Source organism: Anas platyrhynchos, chromosome 28 (assembly GCF_047663525.1).
Source record: "Anas platyrhynchos isolate ZD024472 breed Pekin duck chromosome 28, IASCAAS_PekinDuck_T2T, whole genome shotgun sequence".
Classification (NCBI taxonomy): domain Eukaryota; kingdom Metazoa; phylum Chordata; class Aves; order Anseriformes; family Anatidae; genus Anas; species Anas platyrhynchos.
Genome location: NC_092614.1, coordinates 1,500,877 through 1,524,912, shown reverse-complemented (window position 1 = coordinate 1,524,912; position 24,036 = coordinate 1,500,877). Strand labels below are relative to the sequence as shown.

Below are 24,036 nucleotides of genomic sequence, written 5' to 3'. Positions count from 1 at the left end.
GTCATTTCATCATATATTTTGTGGATAATCAAAAATATTCAACTACTGGAATTACCATGATTAGCAAAAGCACTTTGAGAATGACTCTCTTGACCACACACTTAACATGTTACAGACCTGTGATGTCTTTTGTTTCACTATTTTAATATATTTATTTAATATTAATTTACTATTATTGCAGAGTTCTACCTTGCAATAAATTGCATATTATAAATTTCAAATCCACAAAATGATTGAGAATCATACATGAGTAGGGAAGGCAAACATAACAAAAGAGAACGAGCCACATCAAAGACCCTTACTGTTGGTGAAACTCTGAGGTGTGTGCGTACTATTGTCTATTCCTGCAATGACTGAAAGTTAATTAGTGTTTTGTTTTCATCTACTTACAAGGAGTCTCCAAACTAACAACTCAGGGAGTTGAGGTATGAAACATACCGCTAACTTGAGGTATTGACCTCTGAGCTACTCACCTTGTGTTCCTTTCACAGTGAGTGGTGATACAGCCATTAATATTCAACTCTTAATCCATGCAATCAAACAGTGGGGTCTAATTTTGGACAGAATAAATCATCCTGACGTTTATGAGAGCTTGTGCAAGACCGATGACACAAAGGGCTGTTGCAAACCGCCTCCTTTACCTGCGTGACAGTGAAGGAGGCTGGGGGCAGGGAGCTGGCATGCCACAAACACTGAGAGAAAGAAGGATGCGTGCCTCTCGGCGTACAGGAGGGCAGCCTTCCAACAGGATAATGCAGGGAACTGGACTACAACTGAGTAGCATCACAGATTCTTCCTGTGTTCAGCTGTTACAGCAGGAACAGTCCAAGATCTGATCAGCACAAGACTCTGTTTTAGCTGGTTTTACACCTTTTTTGCCTTGATCTCTGAATATATTACTCTGCAATAAGGATAAAGTCCTTGCTTCATGAAAAAGCATCTACAAATATGGAAGACGATGTGGATTTGCAACGAGCATGCTGATAAATAATATTAGGGCAGTGACCTCTTTGGCACAACAGTCTAACCTTACTGCCCCTCAGATTCCTATTATGCTACCTAAATTAGATGTGTACAGAACAATTATACAAAAAGGATCATTCTTCCTGAATGTAGCAAAACCAAATTATTTCATTACTGTAAGAAAACTCTTTCAGGTCAGCAGTCTTGCATGTCGTTTATGAACAATGACTCATGTTGATTCTGCTCTTAAGAGAGGTGATCAGAGTTCATTTTGCAAAGATTGGCAGGCAAATAATCTTCCCATTTCATCTCTAGAACACGTGTAGTTGGAAGCTTCTTCTGGAACTTGAGATCGCTGTTAGACTGAGTCTAAGCCTCAGCATTCATTTTTAAGGCTTTCAGCTGTATCCTTTCATCACCATCTTCACCATTGGAGATGGGACTCATTTCTTGAATATTCAAGAGATCTCCGGTACTGCAAGTCTTCCCCGTGTTACTGGAACTCATTCTCAGGGCTCTTCTCGGAAGGTCTTCCTTTCTCGAGCTGATCTTCTGAAGTTTAAAAGGGAGCTTGTTTTTCTCTCCTGCAATGTCAATGCAGTCAAGTGAACAAACCTTTTCCCTTCTGGTCTTGTTGTTATCAATAGGACTGTTCAAAGAAGATGACAGAGAGAGGTTTTCTTCTTGCTCTTTAACACTGTAAGGAGGAGTGGGGACTTCAAATGTAGCATGAAACTGAGAATAATCGACACGGAAAAAGCCATCTTCCAGGGACATTACCGGCAGGAACCTGTGACCCCAAAGAACTTCATCTTCTGTATACGAGGTTCTAGCTTGACATGTCATTCCTGTGGAAACAGAGACAAGAGCATGGCATTGTAACACAAGCACGCAGACCAGCAATGGTCCTTAATACAGGAATCACATAAGGGTTTGTACTCCTCTATATGCCATACTCAAGGAGTGGCAGGGTGCATCTCTTCTCGGCTGTATTGGCCGTTTTGGGCACCAGTAATGGCAAAGGGAGGTCTTCTGTAGCCAGGGAATGTCAGTAGCCTGTGGCAGGATGTTCTGGAGCATGCAGGAGCCTGCAAGGATTGACAACTGCCTCGCTAAAAATACCAGGACTGAAGACAAAGACTGAAAATTGAAGCATGCGTCTTACTCTAAAGCTTACCGGTAGTCTCAACGATTCCTTCAAGGATGACAACTATTTCAAATTGCTCGCTTCTTAGTGATCTTTGTGAGAGACAGAAAAAGGGGCTCTTTGAGTTAATTTCATGACAGATGGTTAATGGGGAAACTAAAAACAGCTGGTCAGCTCCAGTTCCAAATCCAACATCCAGTTCACACTGGTCTAGTGGCAGAAATTCCCCCTCCGGTGTCTGTCGGGACTAAAGATGAAAAAACAGTTCAGTAAACACTGTGTGAAGCAAAACGCAAGGAACAATGCAATGAAATTTAAACCTGTCTCTTTCGTGACATTGTTTAATCCATTGTCTGAATTCTCATTGCATTACTTTTATGTTACTCATTTTGGTTTGCAGGAACTGTGATGTTCTCAGGACTCAAAGGACTTTAAGGTAAGCAGCACAGTAATAGTAGAGCATGTCTGGTGCGTCACAGTTCCACAAAATCATCCGAATCACTATTAGCAATGCTATCATCACTTCCTAATTGGTACGTACCACCTACTGTTCACTATTTCTTACGGTCATTATTAAGCTGAGTGCTGTGTTTGTATAATTTCCCAGGTCCATTATAAAATACTGATAGGTTAGCTTTTTCTTTCCTAGCTCCCTACGATTTTCCTGGTATTCAAAGTGTAACTGAAGGCGTGCTGCAGTCGACCAGGCAGATCCTCAGCTGATTGCCTTGAAGGTCTCTGGTGGAAATTGCCTGGTAAAACTGATGCTTTGCAGAGCCTATTGAGAATCCCATTTAAATTCCTGTCTGCTTATTGCTTGATTAGAAAGCACATAACTCTTTGAGAAGCTTATTATTGATGATAAATGATAGCTAATGACATAGTTACTAAATAGTTCTAGCTGCGTTGCATTAGTACTGACAAATGTATTGGTTGCATTGCTTGGAAACTCCATCCATTAGTCACAGGGGACAAGCTGAAGCCAGCAGTTTTGCTGTTGACTTAGATCGGATTGGTTTTCCTCAATGAAAGTTTCTGTCTTTAAAAAAATAAGTAAATAAATAAATAAAAAACCACAACCTCTAAGCAACTAGCATACTTTCAGATCATCTCTCTGCTTCACTTGCATCTTAAAAATGCTAAATATCTGCCTGCCTGGCGTTTCCTGCCATTACATAACCAGTTAGGTAGCTGCTGGAGTGCTGCTCCTTAGTAAATGCAATGCATTATTTCATTTATGTGCTATGTGTCTGCTTTTATGCTCAGGAAAAAAAAAAATCTTCCCATCTAAATAACCGAGTTCTCCCTTAGACAAGAAATGGTTTCTCCACTAGTGATGAGGACAGGGAAAATGTCGGCTGCTTGCTTGTAAAAATGTTCTTGAGGATTATTAGTGCTCTGAGAGCTAAAGGAAAGCAATAGAAAGTAATAGGGATCAAATTCACTACTATTTAGCAGTCATGATGTTCTGTTGTACGCAAAGTGTAATCAAACTACTGCAGAAATAGCCCTCCTCTTTCCCTGAGGGAGCCAGCAGAACTGAGCTGCAGACTTCGCCGCGGCTTTTGTTGCCTGGCTACTGTTCAGCAGGTGCACAGATCAGCTGGCGATGGATGATCTTTGCTCGAAGGTAACGAGGCTCAGCATGAACTCTGTGAACCCACGTCTAAACCTCCAGTTCTTCCAAAGTTTTATCGAATACAATTCCCTAGCCAAAGACGTGTGTGTTTGCAAAAATCACTGCCTGGATGAGTTAAGACCTGTTTCATCTAGAAACCATTTTTTCTCTGGGGAATAGTTTTTGATGAAATCCACTCAACAGTAAACAAATCCAGCAAGGATTAGAGGTTACAGATCTGGGAGAAAGCAAAAGGTTGTGCTTGAGGTATTCGGCATCTACACACACGACTGATTTATGCAAGGCGTGGAGAATTTTCAAAATAAACTTATTTGTTAAATGAAATGAAACGAACCTAAACTAAATAGTTTAATAGCCTTTTTTTTTTTTTTGGCGTTTTTTTTTTCTTTTTTTTTTTTTTTTTCAGAGGAGCACAGAAGAGGGCACAGGGCTGTCAGCAATACAGCAAAACAGTCAGCAATATTTTCACCTGTAGTTTTCTGCCACTGGATTCTTGTTTTATTTCTTATTACAAGGCAGACTTGCATCACATCATCCTTTAGTTTGTTTTTGTGTCTGGCCAAACATTTTATGCCCTCTTACTCTTTACTCCTGTCCTTCATTCATTCTTGGTACTTTTCTAAACCCTGTTTATTGTGCATCCTTCTTTAACTAGACATGATGCAGTTATATTATTATAATAATATATTATTACAATAAGATTGGGCTTTTTCAGGCCAAAGAAGAGATGGCTTTGAGGGGAATCTAATAGCAACCTTCCAAAACTGAAGAGGAATGTAATTAATAAGATGGAGCCTGGCTCTTCACAGCGCTGCACAGCGGGAGCATAAGAGAGAGCAGGCATAAATATAAACGTGAAGTTCAGATTTAATTTAAGTAAAACTCCTCCACTATTTGGACAGTTAAGCAGTGGAAGAGTTTGCCCAGCAAGGCTGCACAGTCTCTTTCTTAGATGATTCCAAAATGAGACTGGATAAAGCCCTGAGCAGCCCGGTCTGACCTCCTAGCTCACCCTGCTTTCAGCAGGACTGGAGACCTCCTGAGGTCCATTTCTAACCTGAATGATTCTTTGATTTTAAAAAGCATCTCATTTGCCCCATCTGCATGCACCCTGCTTATCGAGTGATTGAGATCACAGTATAATTGGTCTTCTGACTTATTTGCCATGCCTATCGCCTGCCATCTGCAAACCTTTAGTTACAGTTCTGTTTGCTTCCTGCTCATTCAAAACTTAATTAGGACAGCTCAAAGAATAGGTGTATGCCAGTCATAACTCACACTGCACAGGCTGTTTGACTACTGTGCCTCACAGTTCAATTTTAAAACTATTACTTAGCACATGCTGAAATCAGACCATGATGATTTTACATTCTTTGGCTTTCTGAATCAAAATGTCATACCACCAGCTGAAATGCTGTGGTGTGAAACACCAACACTACCATGTTTATCAGTGAAATCCGTAGTCCCATCAAGAAAAGATACAAATAGGTATCACGGCTAATTTAAAAAAAAAAATCAATCACCATATGGTGGATGCTGCTTGTTGCTGTTATCACCAGGCTCCTCAGGCACACTGGGAACTAACAGGCTGTGACACTGAAAAAGCCAGAACCTGGAACTGCACTTTTTCAGCAGCTAGTTCCAACCAGCTTTTTTGTGATTCTTGCCCCCAGAGTTTGCTTTTCCCCTCTTCTAGAGCACTCAGTGTAAATTAGAAAGACTCAGGTTTCTGGAAAAGTTGTTATTGAAACAAGCACACACAGTCTTGTAACTCTGTTTTCTAACTCTCCACAACAGGGTCCAAAAAGGGCTCCAAACCTCTCTGTGCCATCACTATGCCGCATTTCTAGGCAGTGCCCTGGACCAAAAAAGAGCCAGCACTGCTTGATGGCACCAGTGCAATCTGCTGATTATCTGAGGGCGTGTAAAATGCTAGTAGTAAATGCCATTGGGACAGACTTCGATGGGTGTACTTTCTTTGCAAAGGTAAATCCGTGGGGCTCCCTTGGTCCCACTGAAACACTATGTTCAGTACAAAATACGGCTTCTGTCTCAAGTGGGAAGGCATGATAAGACATATCCCTTCACATTGTTTCACTGTGACACAAGGAAAAACATTTCGCTATCTAATCGGATGCAGAAGTGTAGCAAGATCAGCTGTCAGCAGCGCTGCACGCAGCACAGCTGAAGGCACAGCTCGCAGGAAGGCAGGACTTGCTAGAGAGAAATGGTTTGGGAGCTACGTCACATTCACCATCGGTTTACAGGACACACAAAGGAAGCTCCTGCAAGGCAGCTGATGTGAATTCACACGCTGCTGGAACAGCCCCTGCGACTGCTTGGAACAGCGTGTCCAGCTGAAGGAGGCACCTCGACAAACTGATGAGGATTTAAAAAGAGACCTGGGAACTAAGAAGAGGCCAGAAAACAACCCGTGTAGTAAGGACTGAGGGTGCAGGTAGTGCACAAACATCCCCTTTCAAACCTTCTTGTGTCCATAGCTCAGCTTTGCCAAAGGTTGCAAAGCAGCTTGAAGACAAGTCATGGGCATGATGCTAACGTGTAAGAAATCAAATATTCCTCAGTGCCTCATCTATGAAACAGCGATTGTGGGAATCAGCCAAGCAGGTCTCTCGAATGCCCTCATGTTTTCTATATATACCAAGCATTGTGTAGCAACTGAACTGTTAGCACCAGGCTGCGTGCTCAGTGTCTTATTTCAAAAGAAGTTTGCAGTGAATTACTGTCATTGTCAAATCCCAACTGTGGCGCTGCTCCTATTCCACCTCGGCTTGCATTCCATCTTGGATGAGGGCCAGAAATAAATACTTTAGCAGAGGCTTTCTGCTCATTTCTAATGCTAACGATCAGGAAAAATAATGGATTATCTGGCTTGCTGATTCCTACAGAAATGGCTCTTCTATAATTCTGGGCAGTCTGTTTCCATTTACATATTCAGACTCTTTTCGAATCTTAGCAGATCTCCGAGATATTCTGTGACAAGCCAAATTCACAGCTAAGTCAAGCATTCTGCACAAAGCAGAGGAAAAGCAGCCCTCCACATTTACCACTGTCCTGTCATCTCCTGTATCAGGCTTGTTCCTGCAGATTATTAAAATGGCCAAACAGTTGTTCCAAAAAGAGGATTACCATACAGAATACGGAACATTTCTGACACAACTGCACACAGTATTTTCCTTCCATGCTACTCTTGCCCGGTGTATCTGAGAACTTCTGTGGCTGCCAAACTGTCTCCTTTATTTTCTTTATTTTTTTTGGATGTGATCTCCTTTGAATTCCAGTTCTTTCTTGCATTCTGAATTACACTGACCACTGTCAGTGCCTACTAAATGGATATTGGTGACAGTTAAAGGGCTTTTCCACTCAAGCTCATGACACAGACCCTCTGCAATGCCGGAGGGCCACTGGCAGGACCCGTGGGGTAAGGAATTGCGAGTTAGAGCTCCCCGAGTTTCCCCATGGGAAAAACAGGGTCAAGGTTGATCTTTGTTCTCAGCAAATGCTGAGATCGATTCCTTATTCACCTGTGAAGGGGCATGCCTTGGTATTCCTCCCTGCATCTTCACACATCCTTCCTGAGCAAGCTGTCTTCCCACCAGCCTCACAACCCCCCTCTGATGAGACTGCCTTTTCCCCTCCACCTGCTTGCCTCTTCCCTGGCTCCTGCTGGAGGCAATCACCGCAGTTTCTTCTGAAACTCTGTCCCACCCCAGCCAAGTCCCTTCGCCCACGCACCACCGGGCAGGGCAGTGGGGTTGCTCTTACTGCGCGTGTTTGCCCTCGAGCCGTGCCCTCCCAGCATCACCCACCACAACCGGGGTACCTCAGCCCTCCTGCTGCCTCGCCGAGCCTCACCTTGATCAGCTTGCAGCGGATCTGGGCAGAAACCATGTGGCTGTTGCGGAGGTTGCCCACGCGGAACATGAGGCAGAGCTTGCCATCCCGCTGCGAGACGACTGCGGCGCGGCTGAACATGAGGGTCTCGGCTCGCTTCTTGGGCTGGGACATCTTGATGAACATGCAGCCGATGAGGAACGCGTCGACGATGGAACCCAGCAGCGACTGGAAGAGGAAGAGCACGATGCCCTCAGGGCAGCGCTCGGTAATGTAGCGGTGCCCGTAGCCGATGGTGGCTTCGGTCTCTATGAAGAAGAGGAAGGCGGAGGGAAAGTTGTACACGTTGGCCACACACGGGCTGTAGGTGTCATCGTGCGCCCGGTGCAGGTCCCCTCGCAGGTAGGCGATGCCCCACCACATCGAAGCCATGACCAGCCAGGCGACCGTGTAGGTCAGCAGGAAGATGAGCAGGTTCCAGCGCCACTTGAGGTCCACCAGCGTGGTGAAGAGGTCGGAGAGGTAACGGCTGCTCTCGCCGCCCAGGTTGCCGTGCTGCACGTTGCAGCGCCCGTTCTTGTCCACGAAGCGCTGCCGCTCTCTGCGGGCACCACCGCCGCCTGGGCCCACCGCCTGGTACTCATCCCCAAACTTCCTGCGCACCGCAGCCATGCCGCTGAGCCCTTCGGTGGGCCACGGGGGGAGTGCAAGGATCCCCACGGAGCTGCAGCCAGCCGGCGAGGCTGCGCAGCCAGCGGGAGAGCCGAAGCGGTGGGCGGCAGCGGGGCGGAGCGGAGCTCGCTGCCGGTGGCCGGGGGCTGGCTCGCTGAGGCCTGTGGGGTCCGGTGGTCAGCGCGGTGTTGCCCGTAGACAACGGGGTGCTGAGCGTCGCTCCCAGGCTGGCCAGGAGCTGGCTGCTGTGGTTTGGTCCAAGCTGCTCGCAGCCAGCACCTCGCTCGTCGCTCTGCCCAAATCTCGGCTCACTGTAGCACCCCGGTAGCGGAGTGAGAATAATGATGGGAGCGGCAGCGAGGCATCCGCCGAGAGAGGCCGTGCTGCCAGCAGCGCCAGGGATTTTAAAAGGAATTCCTGAAATAGGTCAGCTTTTAAAGGGATGCGAGCATGCTAATCCTCAGCCTGCATTTCAAAGAAAATAAGTATTCTGAGCAAACACAGGCAAGTCTATCAGAATTAGACTGTGATTATGTCTGGGAGTTATGCTTACGGTCCAGCTAGCAGAGAAGCTGCTTGAAAGACAGCTCCCTAGAAGCTTAAGTGATTTTAATGCAGCTCTTGTTTTTTTTATTAATGGACAGAAAAGGTCTGAAATCAGCAATGGTAATTATTACTTGCATTAGAAGCTCTGCATAGGGCTAGGCTAGTGACTTTTGTGCCTGCCATATTAATATTTGTAATGTTTCTTTCTGAAACGTAATCAGTATTTGAATTTAATTCTCAGTTATATAAGAACAGTATTATTATTCAGGTCACTCATTTCAACACCTGATTTTCAGCAAATCATCTTCATTACAAAGTAGTGGCCTGCAGTTAATGACATTTTTAGAAAACAGTCTGTAACAACGGCTGATGGTGTGTTGCTTCAGTTCTAGACTGAGAACTGAATAAACTATCAGTCTGCCCAAAGTTTAATTTTGGATGTTTTAAATTTTTAATTAATACTGTTAATTTTTAATGGTATTGTTTCCAGAATAATCTGAAAGAACTAAACATGTCAGCCTTACTGGTTTAATGATTCTTAAGATATTGTGGATTTAACACTTCGTTCTCATCCATTCTTTCACTTTTCCTCATTCTTTGTGTGCTACATTGAAAATAGGAATACAAGTATATGGGAAAGGGACAATATTTATCTGCTGTTAGTGGCACAAATCCCATCTTAACTAGGCTCAGCTTAAGTAGATGGAGTTTAGAGATTTTGGGTTACGTTCATGAAAGGCCACAGGTACCAAAGTTGAAACTTAGGTCTTTAAAAATTCCTGCCTCGGTCACTGCCAGGTCTGGATACTTTCAGGCTTTTGAAGATGAAATGGGTGCTGTGTTTCAAGTGTTCACCCAGGGTAGAAGAGTACGGTTTCAATTCCCTTGAAGATAAATCTTCAACTTGCCAGGGAAATGCACCATTCAGCAAACTGTCTGCTTGCGCTGTACAAATCTGGCACTTGTTAGCCTATCCAAACAGTAATAAGCTCATTATGACTCTCTGTTTACCACTACAGGTAGCAGTGTTACTGCTACACACAGTGGTGAGGCTGCGTTCCAAAACAGCAAGATTACTGTGCAAAGAGTACCTCAGGGTGTGTTTGAGGTTAATTAGCAGAAAACCCATACTGCTTGCCTGTAGATACCATCTTCAGTCATGGGCCAACCTGATGCTCTTTTGTTCAAGCACACGATACTGTGTATGCCCATCAGGGCAGCACATTCCTCTGCTTTCCCTCTTCTGTTCCCCCTTCTCAGGTTGTGCAACCATACACGTTCCCCATACGTGGGGATCCATCCTGACCTTCAGCTCCAATAGATGTTCTTCATAACGCCAGGTAGAAGGCAGAAGCCTGGGTCTTCCTGGACAAACTCATATTGCTTAGTCCCAGAATGGATGGAATTTGTAGACAAAATACAAGACTAGCAGTGACACGCAGAGTTGTGTCTTGGGATAATACAATCTGGGGAAAAGGAGGCTGAGAGGTGACCTCGTTGCTCTCAGCAGCTTCCTGAGGGGAAACAGAGAGGGAGATGCCAACTTGGGCTCCCTGTGAACCAACGGTGGTGTGCATGGGGACAGCACAAAGCTGCACCAGGGAAGGCTCAGGATGGACATGAGGAAACATTTCTTTATGATGAGTGTTGTTAAACACTGGAATAGGCTGTCTAGAGAGCTGCTTGTCAGCGTTTGAGAGATGTTTGGACAATGCCCTCATTCATATACTTGAACTTTTGGGTAGCCCTGAGGTGCTCTGGCAGTTGGACTCGATCATCATTGTAGTTCAATTGGAAGTGACCTATTCTGTTCTATTTTCCAAAGGATGTGTACTGGGGCTTGAATACCCATTGCTAACATGCTGGCCTTTCAAAACAGGAGGGCTTGTGTTTCTGTTGAAAGAAGAATCTGGCTGCTCCCTTGATGCCTGGCCACCAAACATCCCCCAATTTATCCTGAAGTATTTTCATGTGTGCTCCAATTCCACATTAACCTCCCCCCGTGAAGAAACAATCCAGAAAGCCACTGCCGGCTCCTCCAAGCCTCCACACGCCGCAGCTGCCACATGTGGCAGGGGCTGGCCGGGGGCTGAGGTGGCATCTCGGTGCCATCGCTCCCTGGGGGTGCTTTGGGAAAGGGCGGCTCTGGAGCCTGTGGGACACCGGGCAGGGGAGCAGCTCCGGCCCGGACCCACCTGGAGATCTTGGGGAGATCCCCCCCGGGCACGCCGCCACCTCACAACCACCCCGGACCCCACCGTTGTCGCCCGCCCAGCCCCGGGCAGCTCGGGGGAGGGAATGAGGGCGGGAGGCGGCGCGTAACCGGCTCTAGGGGCGCATGAGCGAGGCTCGCAGCGGGCTACAGGGAGGCGGGCACCGGGGGAACCGCTCCGCCGGGGCGGGCAGGCAGCCAGCACCGCTCCGGGCCCGGGCTCGGGCCCGCAGCCGCAGGTAACGGTCGCCCGGGCGGCAGCACCGCTCCCGGAGCGCCGCTCGGTGCCCGCTGAGGGGAGCGGGGCGGCGCCATTTTGGGGCCGGGCCGGGCTCTGACGCGGCCTCCGCTGCACGGAGCCGCCGGGGTTCCTCGGGCGAGCTCCGCCTGAGGGAGAGGGCTCGCGGGAGGCGGAGACGGGGTCCCAGAGCCCCTCGCAGAGTTTCGGCTTCGTGGCCGGTGAAGCGGTTCCGGAGCTGCACCGCCTCAAACCCCCGCTGTGGGTGTGCGGGAGCTGCCTCGCTCCGTGCCCGGGAGCCTCGGGGAGCGGTGCCGGGGCAGCCGAGCCGCCTGCCTGCCCTCAGGTTATCGCTGAGCCGCTGTGGAAAAGCCCCTGTGAGGGTTCCCTGCTTCTCTCAGCTGTCGGAGCAGTCCCTCTGCTAGTGCTGAGGTGGGCGAAGAGGCAGCTGAAAGGCTGGCTCGGTCAGCCCCTGACACTCGGTGGGCACAAAGGCAAGGGGAAGAGAAAATCCACATAGTAGCCATCACCTACGAGCTTCTCGGTGTGCAGGTGCCTTTCCTGGCCTCCTCATCACTAGGGTAGTTTCTGGGAAGATGTTAAAGTGTCCCCGCTTTCGGAAATGGGCTTTTACTGCTGTGGTATATCTGGGTTATGGAAGCTTTATGAAGGCTTTGATCAATAGATCTGGGTTACAGACAATTTATGTAGGCTGTGAACTGCAGTAGGTCTATTTTCTGAGGTAATGGGGGCATGACGAAGTATATCACATCTCTGTTTAATCTCTGACCCCATGTGCAGCATCCATGTGTTTAGCCCTTCCCACATATCAACAGGCCTCTTGCTGGGCAAGGGAGGTGGCTCAAACATCTGGGCAAGGACACACACACAAAATGAATTGTGCTGTAGAGTTTTAGATGAATCTGCTCACATATCCCTTTCATACTGTATGGCTGAAAGGGTAGATAAATGATTTTGAGCCCCCCCTTTCAAAAGTCACATGCCCGTGGCAGAATTTAGTGCCTTGAAGCCAGCACTGAGAATTGACAGGAGGATGCCAGCGATGAATTATTGAACGTGAAATACTTTTCAGTCTTCTGAATGTTTAGTCCAAGCAACTGAGTCTTAACATGGATTTTACAGAGCATGGGAAAGGCCTCTACGGGAAGCCACCATTTTGACTGCTGTGCCTAGCTCATCTAAGTCTAGTGCTCTTGAGTTTTGTGCCAGGTTTTTGAGATCTTAAAACATATATTTTCCACATTGCCGGGTAGGATGCTGTTTGGCTAAGAGTCTGGAAAATAACCTGATTTACTTTGGTTGTGGTGCTAAGTGAGTTTGTCTGCAGGAAGCACACATTCTCACAGAGTGGGCAATTAAAGCTCTCTTGATAATCAGAGAATATTTCAAATATGTGTCAAATTAAATGGAGTAGTAAACGTACCAGAGGGATGGGTTGAATGAATTGTGTATACTATACATTTTCTTCTGGCATGAAGTGGCAAGTAGAGGATGGAATTTGCATACTTCTTCAAAGCAATATGTAATAGGAATAGTCTTGAAAGTTAATTAAGTAAATGTTCAGCCTGTGTTCTACAGTGGGGTATGATCCATAAATCAGAACAAAATTTCAGCTGCCTGTGAGCTCACCAGTTAGAGAACACACATAAAAGCACAATATACATCCTTTATTGCGTTCAGTAAAGAGTGAAGTACCCCTCTTTCTTTTTGTGTGTATGCTGTTATGGCTGTTTCTTTTTCTGCAAGCAAGAGTTTGAATAATTTTGTGAGCACAAACAAGATTTTAAATGCCAGAGAGGACACAAAATGTTCTATCCTGGACTATTGATTATAAGCGTAGATTCAATTTTGCAGTTTGAAATGAAATATTTCTGGAGTCATTTGCTCTCAAGAGAAATCCACAATAAAAGCATCTAATGGAATTTTTTGTGCAATTTTTTGATGCCTTATTTGTTGCAGCATCCTTAGTACCCATCACCAAGGCTGATGGAGTGACACTCCCGCTGGCTTTAATGAGTTGCATCTAATCATAGCACGGTCTGCATTGGAATGCCAGAACATCTTCTCATGATGGCATCTTCCTGCATGCTCTGTCTATTCCTGGGCATATGGTGATCATTGGTGCTTTTAGACGCCCATTCTGTACTGTGCTTTTTCTTTTCTTTTTGAGAGAATTACTTAGGCCTTCTAAAACTTGAGACTAGAATAGGGAAGCATCTGTTCTCTTCAGCATTAACTCTATCCAAGATAATGTAAAGTTATTATATAACACAGATCTTACATTCTTGTGTGTTATTGCGTATGTAGAAGAATAACCGAAGGACTCTGCCTGATTCATGTTAAACCAAATGCTTAAAAGTTGTACTAGGAATTTGATATTTTTACATGATTTTCATTTTTCTCACGTGCTCAAGCTTAGATTTTATCTTTACTCATTTCAGGAGTGCCTCTGAATTGCAGTCCAGAAAAAAGAAACAATCGTCTTGATTTAAGTTGAACGTTTGTGTGTAAGACTAAGAACAAAGCCATGCCAGTGCTTTCGGAAGACTCAGGTAACTAATCTGCATGCTTTCAAGAGACTGGTGACTGAAAACTCGGTGTACGTTTTTCATGCAGGAAATGAATTCATGTTGCAGTTAAATAAAATAACATTAAGATGGTTCAGCTAGATTTCATGGGAGTTACATGAAAGAACATACAAAGACAGTCGAGTATAAAAGGTGGAATTGAATAAAGTTATTAAGATTTCAGGAAATACCTGGTTTCATAAGAATTCTTGAATCCCTGAATGAGTGTATGCTAGTAACCAGGCTCCTACAGACAAAACCTCTGTATAACACAGGCTCCTACGCATGCTTGTTAAATATCAGCCCTTACACCTCTGCTGCTTGCTGTGCCACCTGTTATTTTATTTTTTTTAATCAGCCATGGTCCACCAGGAAAAAACTAATGTTTGTCTGGCTTTGTACACTGCAAGATTGGGATATTGATGGTTTAAGCACTTAGAAAACTAGCCACAAGCTTTGCTTTCAGCTCAGCACCAGGCCTTTTCTCCTCTGGTCAGACCTGACTTCCTACAAGGTGCCTCAGAGGTAGAAATGGCAGGGTAACACTTGTAAACAAAGTTCCTTGGGAAGCAGAGCTGGTGGCTGTGCAACAAAGGAGGTGGCTCAGTCACCTTGCGAGTCTGCTGTGATGCTGTAATAACTCAAAGTTTGTTAGAGGGCCAGCTGTTACAGGAACAAAGGGAAATGACTTAAAGGGGAAAACTTCAATTGTAATAACTTAAAAAAGTGCATGTTTGTAGTATTTTTTGCCTTAATATATGTTGTATCTCAAGCTGTATTTACTGCTTAAGAAGGAAGCATTAAAAATGAGTGGAGGTTAAGCACAAATCTATGTGCAAACTTAATAATAACCAAGATGGTACCCAAGTAAATGTAGTTGACGTTTAAGTCTGTAATAGAAGATCCTGTGAGACATGCCATCTACAAAAGTTTTGTTCTGTCTTGAATTTAAACTTAGGTTTACATGAAACTTTGGCTCTTTTGACATCTCAGCTAAGACCTGATTCAAATCATAAAGAGGAAATGGGATTCCTTAAGGACGTCTTCAGTGAAAAGAGTCTCAGCTACCTGATGAAGGTAAAAGTTTACCAATTTACATTTTCCTTACAGGTTTATTTATTCTCTGTTCCCTCAATTTATCAACCATTTGCTTTGGCAAAGCTAACTTCTTATGGCATAGAACTCAGTTCTGACCAGAGCACATATTTATTTGAGCACAAACATGGAGAACATTCAATGAAAATTGAGAAACTTTGTTCAGACAAAACCATTTCTGCCTGGTGGTGGGTGGTCATGTTGAATTGTGTAATTGGAATCAGATTGGAAGTGCCATTCTTAAGGTTTAGTTGATAGTTGGATTGAGAGCATTTTATAGGTTACTTGATGTGATTGGGCACTGCACGTGCATTTTGGCAATAGCTAAAAAGCCGTGTGAAATGCCTTCATTTTTCTCTTACGCTGCTGAAGTCCTAACAGATCTTTTGGTCTGTGAAACAAAGATTAGCAAAAAGAAAACTCAAAAACTCCTAGACAAAAAAATGACCTCAAGAGAGAATATTTTTCTGATGCTAGTCTCAGAAAAGTTATACGTAAAATATTCCATGTATATTTAGGAAGTTTTGTATCTCTCTGTGGTAATATACTCGAGTAATCTTTTTTAGATTCATGAAAAACTCCGTCATTATGAAAGACAGAGTCCAACTCCTGTTTTACATAGTGCAGCGGGATTAGTTGAAGATGTGAGTAAAAATTCTTGTTTTCCTTTTTTCCCCCTTTCTTCTTTAAGCCTGCTCTTCTAACAAATGAAAGCAATTGTGCTCTATATTTCTCTCTCCTGCTTCCCCTCCTTCTACCTTCCTCCTCCTTGCCCCTTCTCTATCCTCCTAAGCAATCAGCCTAGTGCAAGAATGCTTCCATTGTTTCTCTCTTGTTTGTTTGTTTGTAAGGATTGGGACTCCAGGGTGCATTTTGGTATCCAGGCTTTGTAGGGGTACGGGGAGACTTCTATTGTGTGATGCATGCAGATAATGCTGCCTGGTTATAGAAACAGTGTTAAACTGCTTTATCACAGCATAAACACAAGAGTGTTGTTTCACATACCACTTGAGAATTCTGTATCGAGTGTCTAGAATTACGGACACCTTTTATTTTCAAGTTGCTCATTTTTATTTTAAAGGTAATAGAAGAATTGCAGACTGCACCAGTGAATAATGAAGAAAAAGAGCTTCTTCAGCTGTTGTCAACACCACATCTCAGGGTAAAAAAATACACCACAGACCTTAGTTGGATTCCTTTGCATAACTCCCAACAGTATTCTGTACAGAAAAAGTTACTTTGGGGAGTCTGTAAGAGAAATCAAAAGCCTCCTACAAACAAACTAGTTCTGTTCCACTGTGATTTCCTGCAACAGGCTTTAGAATGTGAAGGGGATTGAGAAGACACAGTATTAATGCCTGGACTTTATGTATCGACATATGCCATCATATAATTTACATGGTGGATAAGATAATCACCATTAAGAGAGTCTCTGACTTCTCTCTTTGTCTGAAGTGTATAAACACAATGAGACAAGTGCAAAGGTGTGTAGAGTAAATGAAAAGAGCAACTGACCGATATGACTGAAAAGCATGGGTCAGTCTCTGAGTTCGTGTCTTCGAAAGTCCAGGAGAAGGGAAAGGAAACACTATATTCTTCCACCATGTATATTAGTGCTTTGACAGTAGAGTAGCTTCTTATTTCTTTTTATTAATGTAAAAAGAGCAGAGTTTAACACTAAATACAGGCCTTTTCAGCTTTGTAGCCAGAAGACCAATAAGAAATCGCTTATTTATGCTACAGGACTTCTGTGTAGGATTTTCCTAAAGATAGCTTTTTGGGGTGTGGGTTGTTTTGTATGTTTTTTTTTTTGTTGTTTTTCAGTTTGCTGTAATGTCTGAAACATGAGAACTGGAAAGATGTGATACTCCATTACATTACTGTTTCTTACTTTCTTTAAACAGGCAATGCTTGTAGTACATGACACTGTAGCACAAAAGAACTTTGATCCAGTCCTTCCACCTCTTCCCGATAACTTTGATGATGATTTTGATGAAGAATCAGTGAAAATTGTTCGGCTAGTGAAAAATAAAGAACCCTTGGTATGTTTAAGATAATCTGTGTCTAGTCATACAATTCTGTAGTGCAAAAGAGTTATTGTAAGTACAGAGGAGGTAGGTGAAAAAAATTAGTGTTCTGAAGCTAGTAAGATAGCATGAGAAGAAAACTTTGGTAAACACACCTTCACATCTTGCATGAGATACTTTATAGATATGTGTTCATACCTTAACTTTGCGGGGAGTATGACCTCTGAGGAAGCAGTATATGTTAAAGTAATTATGCTTATTATACATATTAATTATTTTATTTTTGTAGCTAATATAAAATGAATACCTTCATTTACATGAATGTCAGTGATGTATGGTAGGAGTATGTTTGATGGCTATATGTAAACTGTATATTGATATAATATTAATTTATACAATTGGAAGTGGAAGAATTGATTTCCTAAGAAAAAATAATTGCACTGGGAAAGAGATCTGCTAAAGTGCTTTTTGAAACTGTACATGACAGTAGGTAGTAGAAGAAAGCAGGGACTTGATTCCTGATTAAAGTTTTATATTGTCAGCAGAGCTCGGAAGGAAAACAAACAAATGGAAAAAAAAAACACCTAATACTTGGATTTCCTCCCTTTTATGCTTAAAAGGGCCGACTCTACTTTATAAAGATTCAGAAGACACATAGAGAAAGCTCATTGCAAGGTATTGCTTTGCACACTTGAGTGACTGATCATGACTATAATGTGTAGGTGTGTGATAAACACTGAGCATAGTGGTCAGAAGTAGAGGGTGCACACATCTTCCTTCAATCATTTGAGATGGGCACTAGCAAAAATTGAATAGTGGTGACAATTGTCAAGGAGGAAGACAAAAACTATAATGGAAATGAATTCCAATTTAGAAGACGTACTAGCTTACACGTTATTTTGTTGCTTAGTGTATCCTAAGGAAATTTCTTATGGCTTCTTTTCTTGGGGGGGTTATGTTTTATTTCAGGGAGCTACCATCAGAAGAGATGAGCATACAGGGGCTGTGATTGTAGCAAGGATCATGAGAGGTGGTGCAGCTGATCGCAGTGGTAAATTTCTGAAGAAAGGGGGATTTAAAGTAGCATTTATAAACTGTTTTAAAATTCCTAGAATTATGCACACACACGTGCATCCTATACACATACATAGAGCAGTAACTTCTAGTTAAATCTAACGGTGTTTATTTAAATATATGTAGTCTATTTTGTTAAAAAGATACAACTTGCCTAACTCTTCATAGGCAACTGTTAGAGGTCAAGTCTGAACTACTATGTGGGCTCTCTGTGTAGTCAGTGGAGAGAGATGGACGTTGCTGGAGAATGAATCATTCCAACAACGTTGGATTGGGTTTCCACTGCTGGAATTGCCTTTCTTTCCCATTGACTCTAAGGGGAGCCTATGTGGTAAGCTCACCTGACAACTGAATTTCAGGTGTCTAATGGCAGGAGAGGCTTCCCTGCATAGGCTTCAGCATGCTTTCAGATTCTACAGGGTTAATTCATGCAAAGTTTGACCTTTTGTTTTCTAGAAGGTGCTCATCCAGACTTTATTAAATTAAACTGAATTGGCCTTATATGTGATTCATAGAATCCAAGCCTCATGCACTTCTCTAATATACAGGTAATACAATCCCTAAATTAATGAATTACTGCGATGAAAAAATATTAGCTAATTACAGTTTTTTCTTGACTGTTACCATTTCTCATATTAGCATAATCTGATAAATGTAATGCAAAATGACTAGAGCGTGTGCTTAGCATTTCCGTATTTCATCAGTAATCTATTATTTTAATTAGATACATCTTTGTCTAAAAGAGGCACTAGGAAAAATGCCAACAGAGATGGGAGAGGTAGGTTTAAGCCATAGAAGAAAGGGAGGAAAAGAGATTTTTTTTTTTCTTTTTTTTTTTTTTTTTTTACTTTTAATCTTACATCTTGGTATGCTTGGCGTTTTCAGTGTATCGTGAGTTGTTTTCTGTTTGCTTTACTGACAAAGTCTTATAAGTCACTAAGTAGTAGTTAGACTGCATACAAATGCAGTATTTCTTACTTACCTGGGTAAACAAACATACAACTCATAAGGGCCTTTTCATGGCTTGTGTTTTTTGTTGTGGTGCTGTTTTGTTTTGTTTAAAAAAAAAACAAAAAACTCCCAACAGTCTTTCAGGGACCATGTGGTGTTGATTTGTCAGTTGACAGCCATGTTATTCCTGCCTTTATAGTCAGCAGCTTGTCTCCTGACCTTACAGAATGTGATCGTTCTTAGGAAACTGTTCCGGTTTTGCATTCTGAGTGCTGATCCAAATATAAAGACAGTGACTTTTCCAAAGTATCTCACCACATGTGCTCTGACTCCATGTTGGTCTCATATGTGACTGTGGTGCGTCAAAAAAAAATGCCATGTGGATGAAGAGCACATTGCCAGCAGAAACACTTGGCTCTAGTAGGAAATCCACTAAGCTGAGGGGGGAGAGAAAGGGAGTTATGTGCTATTGACATAGGTCAGACATCGGAGGAGTGGTGCTTTCCGGTCTGTAGACTTACTTTTATTTACTTGTCTTTTCAGGTCTTGTCCATGTTGGAGATGAACTGCGAGAAGTCAATGGTATTGCTGTGCTTCACAAACGACCAGAAGAAATAAGTCAGATTTTGGTCTGCACTGATTTTTGTTTCAAGATCTTTTCTATTGGGTGATCTAGTAAATACAATAGCTGATGAGATATAACCATGAGTTTAAGCTGTATGTATAGAGCTAAAAGATGGAATCCCTGCTTGTCTTTGCAATAAGAGTTGTTCTTCTCACCGTGGATTATTTAGTCCTCTTCTTTTGACTTCAGAAACTTCCATGGAACTGAATCGGTACCAAGTAAGATACAAATATAAAGTTACATGTTGCATTGTCAAGAAAGTCCCCTTCATGCTTTGTTTATGACAAGCAAATTGCAAATTAAAAGTGTGTTCCTAATACAGAAGCAGTTTATTCATAATATGGTATGTTGGGAACCAGAAGGAAGTCAGCTGTGTGTCCGTTACAGCTGCCAGTCTGTTCTGTATTACCAGATTTCTTGAGGCATTGCCAAATTCGTGCTTCAAGCTTCTCTAACCCACAAATATTGATAGCTCTTTCTAAACCTCCACATCTGTGGTCAGCCTGTTGTGTTGCAGAAAGTGTCATAGCTCTTACTCGTCTCTGACTCCCCTCTTGTGGCTTGGTTCCCCCTTGTCTTGGTGTCAAGTGGGGTTAGTGACGCACTAAGAAGAAAAACAGCCCTAAGAGACAGAAGTATTTGGCAACGGTTCCATCACCTGATTTTAATTTTGATCAAAATTATACTGAATAAGGAGAATGACCTCTTTTAAATTAGGAGGGGGAAATCAAACCCATCCTTTGCAATAATGTATAAAGTTTATTTGTGGGGGCCCTGGGATGGTATTCATCTGTCATGTTTTAAATGCCTGCAATGTAATTGTTTCCTTTTCATGGTTTATTTCTGAGGTAGAACCACAAATATTTATCCAAGCTGATTGTATAGCTTTTTAATCTGCACAGAACAACAGGCTTCTATGGGACACGGTTCATCTCATACAAAGGAATCTATCTAAAAATAGATTAGATAAACCTATTGTAAATTTCCAAGCAACTAGAAGCACTTTTAAATTTACTGTAGCAAACGAGTGAAATTTGTTAGCAAAGATGTTTAGAATGAATGTAGATGTCTATATTTGCACCCTGAGCAGTTAGCAAGAAGAGCTGCTATCTGTGAAAACAAAAATATTTTTAAATGGTGTATGTCAAAAATATTTAGGCTGCAAAAACTTAAGTTTGTATCAAACTTTAAGCCACAGAAGTTTTTCATGACATATGAACTGTAATCCAGAAATTAATTTGGTTGCTAAAAGGAAATGAGGGAATTTTAATGCACGTCTTATTATGTTCTAGCTAAGGAGTTACTGTCGATGAGTGTCTCCAATAGGGAAGACGCTGTTTTGGAAGATTCATGCAACATCGTGATAGTCTCTATAATGAAGTTAAATAGTAGGTTAGCTTTGTCTGTTAAAGTTCTGAGAAGAATAGAAAGGCACTTAGTCCTAAATTGGAAATTGAATGGTTTGCATTGTGTCCTTATTGTGCTTTCAAAGTTTTAAAAAAAAATACATAAAAAATAAAAATCTCTTTTTCTCAGGCTCAGTCTCAGGGATCAATAACATTAAAAATAATTCCAGCCGTTAAAGAAGAAGATCGTCTAAAAGACAGCAAGGTATGCAACTTGGTGGAATACTGTTTTCATACTTGCATTTACAGGGATGCCAATATTTTCTAAGATTCCTGCTGATTCAGTGAGGGGCAGCACAGAATTAGACCCATAATCTAACTAAAAAGATAGTAGGGCACTTTCTTGACGTAAAAGATAGTGCCATCTTATTCCGTATAATTACTTAGATGACTTCTGTCTTCTTTATCTTGGCACATGCTCATTCGTAGCATTTCTGAAATCTACCCTCTTGGTTTGGTTCACGTAATTAAAGCCAGTGTTCATGCCAGTCTCCTCTTACCACATCCACTCTTATCTGTCCGTTATCTCTGGGCATTTTGCCACTCACTTGAGTTAAAACAGATCTACCCATGAGCAGAGCTGCATTCATCATCTGACCACGTTAGGTCATGGCAAACTTCAGCACACCTCTCTGAGTGCTTCATTTGGCCTCCTTGATCAGCAATGACGTACTGTTCAACTCATCCCTTCCAGGATTCCTCTGTCAACCTCTGTTGCTGCTTCCCTGCTCTCAGTTGATGAATTTTTCCTTGAAGTGCCTCAAATTACTTATAAAAGTGGTTCTGCTTTGATGTATTAAGTAGTGGCAAGATGCAAATCAAAAGATGAATAGTAGATTTTGATGCGTTAAGGGAACGTTCTAAAGACAGCCTTTATAATAAGGCTACTTTGCCTTGAATCCCTCTTTACTGTTTTTTCTCTCCCCTTAATTTTTTCTTGCTTGTTGCGTTTTGTACTTATGTAGACTGTGAAATGTGCTTATTTGGGACTTTGACTCTTGAGTCTCATGTTCCACGGTGCCAATACATAATGACTGGGTAGATGCTTGAAAGTTAGTTAATTTTTCTGCATAGGTGAGTAAGTCAAAATACAGGAGCAACTTGCTGGGATTCAGTATTTTTGAGTAGTGCAAGGCATAAAGGAGAGATTGAGAGCGTATAGTTTCCTAGTTAAGGATGTGTTAGGAGAGTTTGAAATTCCAAATAGGACAAGAAGAAAGGATATGTTACTTTCTTTTGAAGGTGTTTATGAGGGCCCTTTTCTGCTATAATCCCAAAGAAGACAGAGCCATTCCCTGCCAAGAGGCTGGTCTGCCATTTAAGAGACGACACATCCTGGAAGTTGTAAGCCAAGATGATCCTACATGGTGGCAAGCAAAGCGCGTTGGAGACACCAACCTCAGAGCAGGCTTGATCCCCTCAAAGCAGTTCCAAGAAAGGTCTGTCAGTGAACATTACACGCTTTTTTTTTTTTTTTTTGCCTTATTTTTCTTTAACTAACCATATGGTGTCCCACATTTTTATGTTGCTTTTGTTCACAGGAAATGAAGGGCAGGATCATTCCAGGGAGAATAGCAGATGCTTAGAGGAAAGTGCTAGAAGGCTTCATCTTCTCCAATTATATAATAAACTTCCTAGCTTTTTGGGGATAGTTTGTAACCGGCTTATGCTTTGTAGCATGACAGAAGCACTTGCGAAACATTAGAAATGAAATGTGGAATATCAGTCTCTTGAGCTTCTTGCTTAATAGAGACATTGTATTTTGCAAACTTGTGCTTCCATAGTATGAGGAAATACCGATTTATTCTAACAGTTCTGAATTCAATGCATTAAATGCATTAAATAGTTGTTTGTTTTTATTAAAAAAAAATAAAATTGTATCTGGTGTTTCATCTGGCTTCTAAGAGTGTCTTTAGCTTAGACCCAGGTATCTGCAGCTAGAAGCTTTCTCTGTTTTCACAGCAGGATACATGTAACTTCTAAAGCAATAATATACCCTATGTCTTATATTTACAGTAGTAGGGGATTTACAGATTTAAGAAGGAATCTGATTTTGGCCTCTGGTTTTATTACGTGATTCTTATTCCAAATTGCTGTTTGTATCTTCTGTGGACTGTGCACGTTGAATCAGAGATGTTTTTTTTCCAAGGAGAAGTGCCATTTTGTTCTTTATTTTCAGTGCTATATGTATAATATATAAACTCTTTATAATTCTGAACATAAATGGCTAAATTGTGATTATTTTCTATTTAGACGACTGACTTACAGAAGAACTATAGGCATTCAGCAGAATCCCAAAATTGTGAAGAAGCCATTATGTAAGTTCCTTAAGCGATGTCTTAGTTGATGCTGACTTAGCAGTAATTTTTTTCTGATTTCAATAATGATGCTTTTCAATATGTTTTGTGTAATCTGTCACTGATTCATTTGCATGGATATAAGCTGCCACATGGGAGGATTTAGATTTGAGCTTTATTCAGTGCTGCGGGTGCCTGGTGTTTTAAAAAATGGTCGTGGCTGACTGTCTCTTTCTGCTCTAGAACATGAGTCTGTAAATGTTTTTTTAGGTGCTGTAAAATTTGTTAGTGTTCACATCTTTCCACAGTTTGAAACTTGAAAGCTGCAAAAATAACCCAGTGCGCACTTCTTCAAATTCTTACATTAGTACATGAAATGACTGAGCTCATAGGAAAACAAACTGGGGCTTTAAGGAGGATAAAAGACATTTGAGCTGTCAATACCATCTGCGTTTCAGGCTACATGAAGAGTTCAGCTTTACTGGTCCGTTTCTTGGCGTTACAGAGGTGGTCTTAGGCTTTAAAAGGGTTCTTGTTTACAGCTCTGAAGCCTCTGTCAGTGAATTATTCACACAAAACCTGCCACTTGTGATGAAATTGATAGTGATGAAAGGCAGGAAGCATTCTATTATCCCAGAATACAACGTTACTCTTGCTCTTAAGGTACTTCAGCCCAGCTATTAGTGATGTGTGGGAGAGCC

General features: G+C 42.3%; 2 protein-coding genes across 6 annotated transcripts in view; one reads left to right on the top strand and one right to left on the bottom strand.

Annotated features, from left to right (window-relative positions):
- Positions 1-10,676, bottom strand: LOC101803973 (G protein-activated inward rectifier potassium channel 1). The gene is made up of 3 exons (XM_013100562.5): positions 7,626-10,676; positions 2,141-2,357; positions 1-1,811 (listed from the first exon to the last, which is right to left on the bottom strand). The coding sequence occupies exons 1-3, from the start codon at positions 8,274-8,276 to the stop codon at positions 1,333-1,335; spliced, it is 1,347 nt and encodes a 448-aa protein (XP_012956016.3). The 5' UTR covers positions 8,277-10,676; the 3' UTR covers positions 1-1,332.
- A 440-nt stretch (positions 10,677-11,116) lies between these two features.
- Positions 11,117-24,036, top strand: part of MPP3 (MAGUK p55 scaffold protein 3) — a 27,357-nt gene continuing 14,437 nt past the window's right edge. For 3 of the 5 annotated variants that reach the window (XR_005261232.2, XM_027445468.3, XM_038168756.2), the window contains exons 1-11: positions 11,118-11,273; positions 13,735-13,845; positions 14,819-14,937; positions 15,522-15,599; positions 16,037-16,117; positions 16,860-16,997; positions 17,952-18,033; positions 19,551-19,636; positions 21,169-21,243; positions 22,281-22,477; positions 23,292-23,356. Coding sequence is in view for 4 of the 5 variants with exons in the window: in XM_027445468.3 (XP_027301269.3) it covers positions 13,821-13,845; positions 14,819-14,937; positions 15,522-15,599; positions 16,037-16,117; positions 16,860-16,997; positions 17,952-18,033; positions 19,551-19,636; positions 21,169-21,243; positions 22,281-22,477; positions 23,292-23,356 (946 nt within the window). In the remaining variant the exon portion in view is untranslated. Of the gene's footprint in view, positions 11,274-11,328; positions 11,705-13,734; positions 13,846-14,818; positions 14,938-15,521; positions 15,600-16,036; positions 16,118-16,859; positions 16,998-17,951; positions 18,034-19,550; positions 19,637-21,168; positions 21,244-22,280; positions 22,478-23,291; positions 23,357-24,036 lie in introns of those variants that run through there. The other 2 variants (XM_038168760.2, XM_038168759.2) reach the window with 2 other exon arrangements.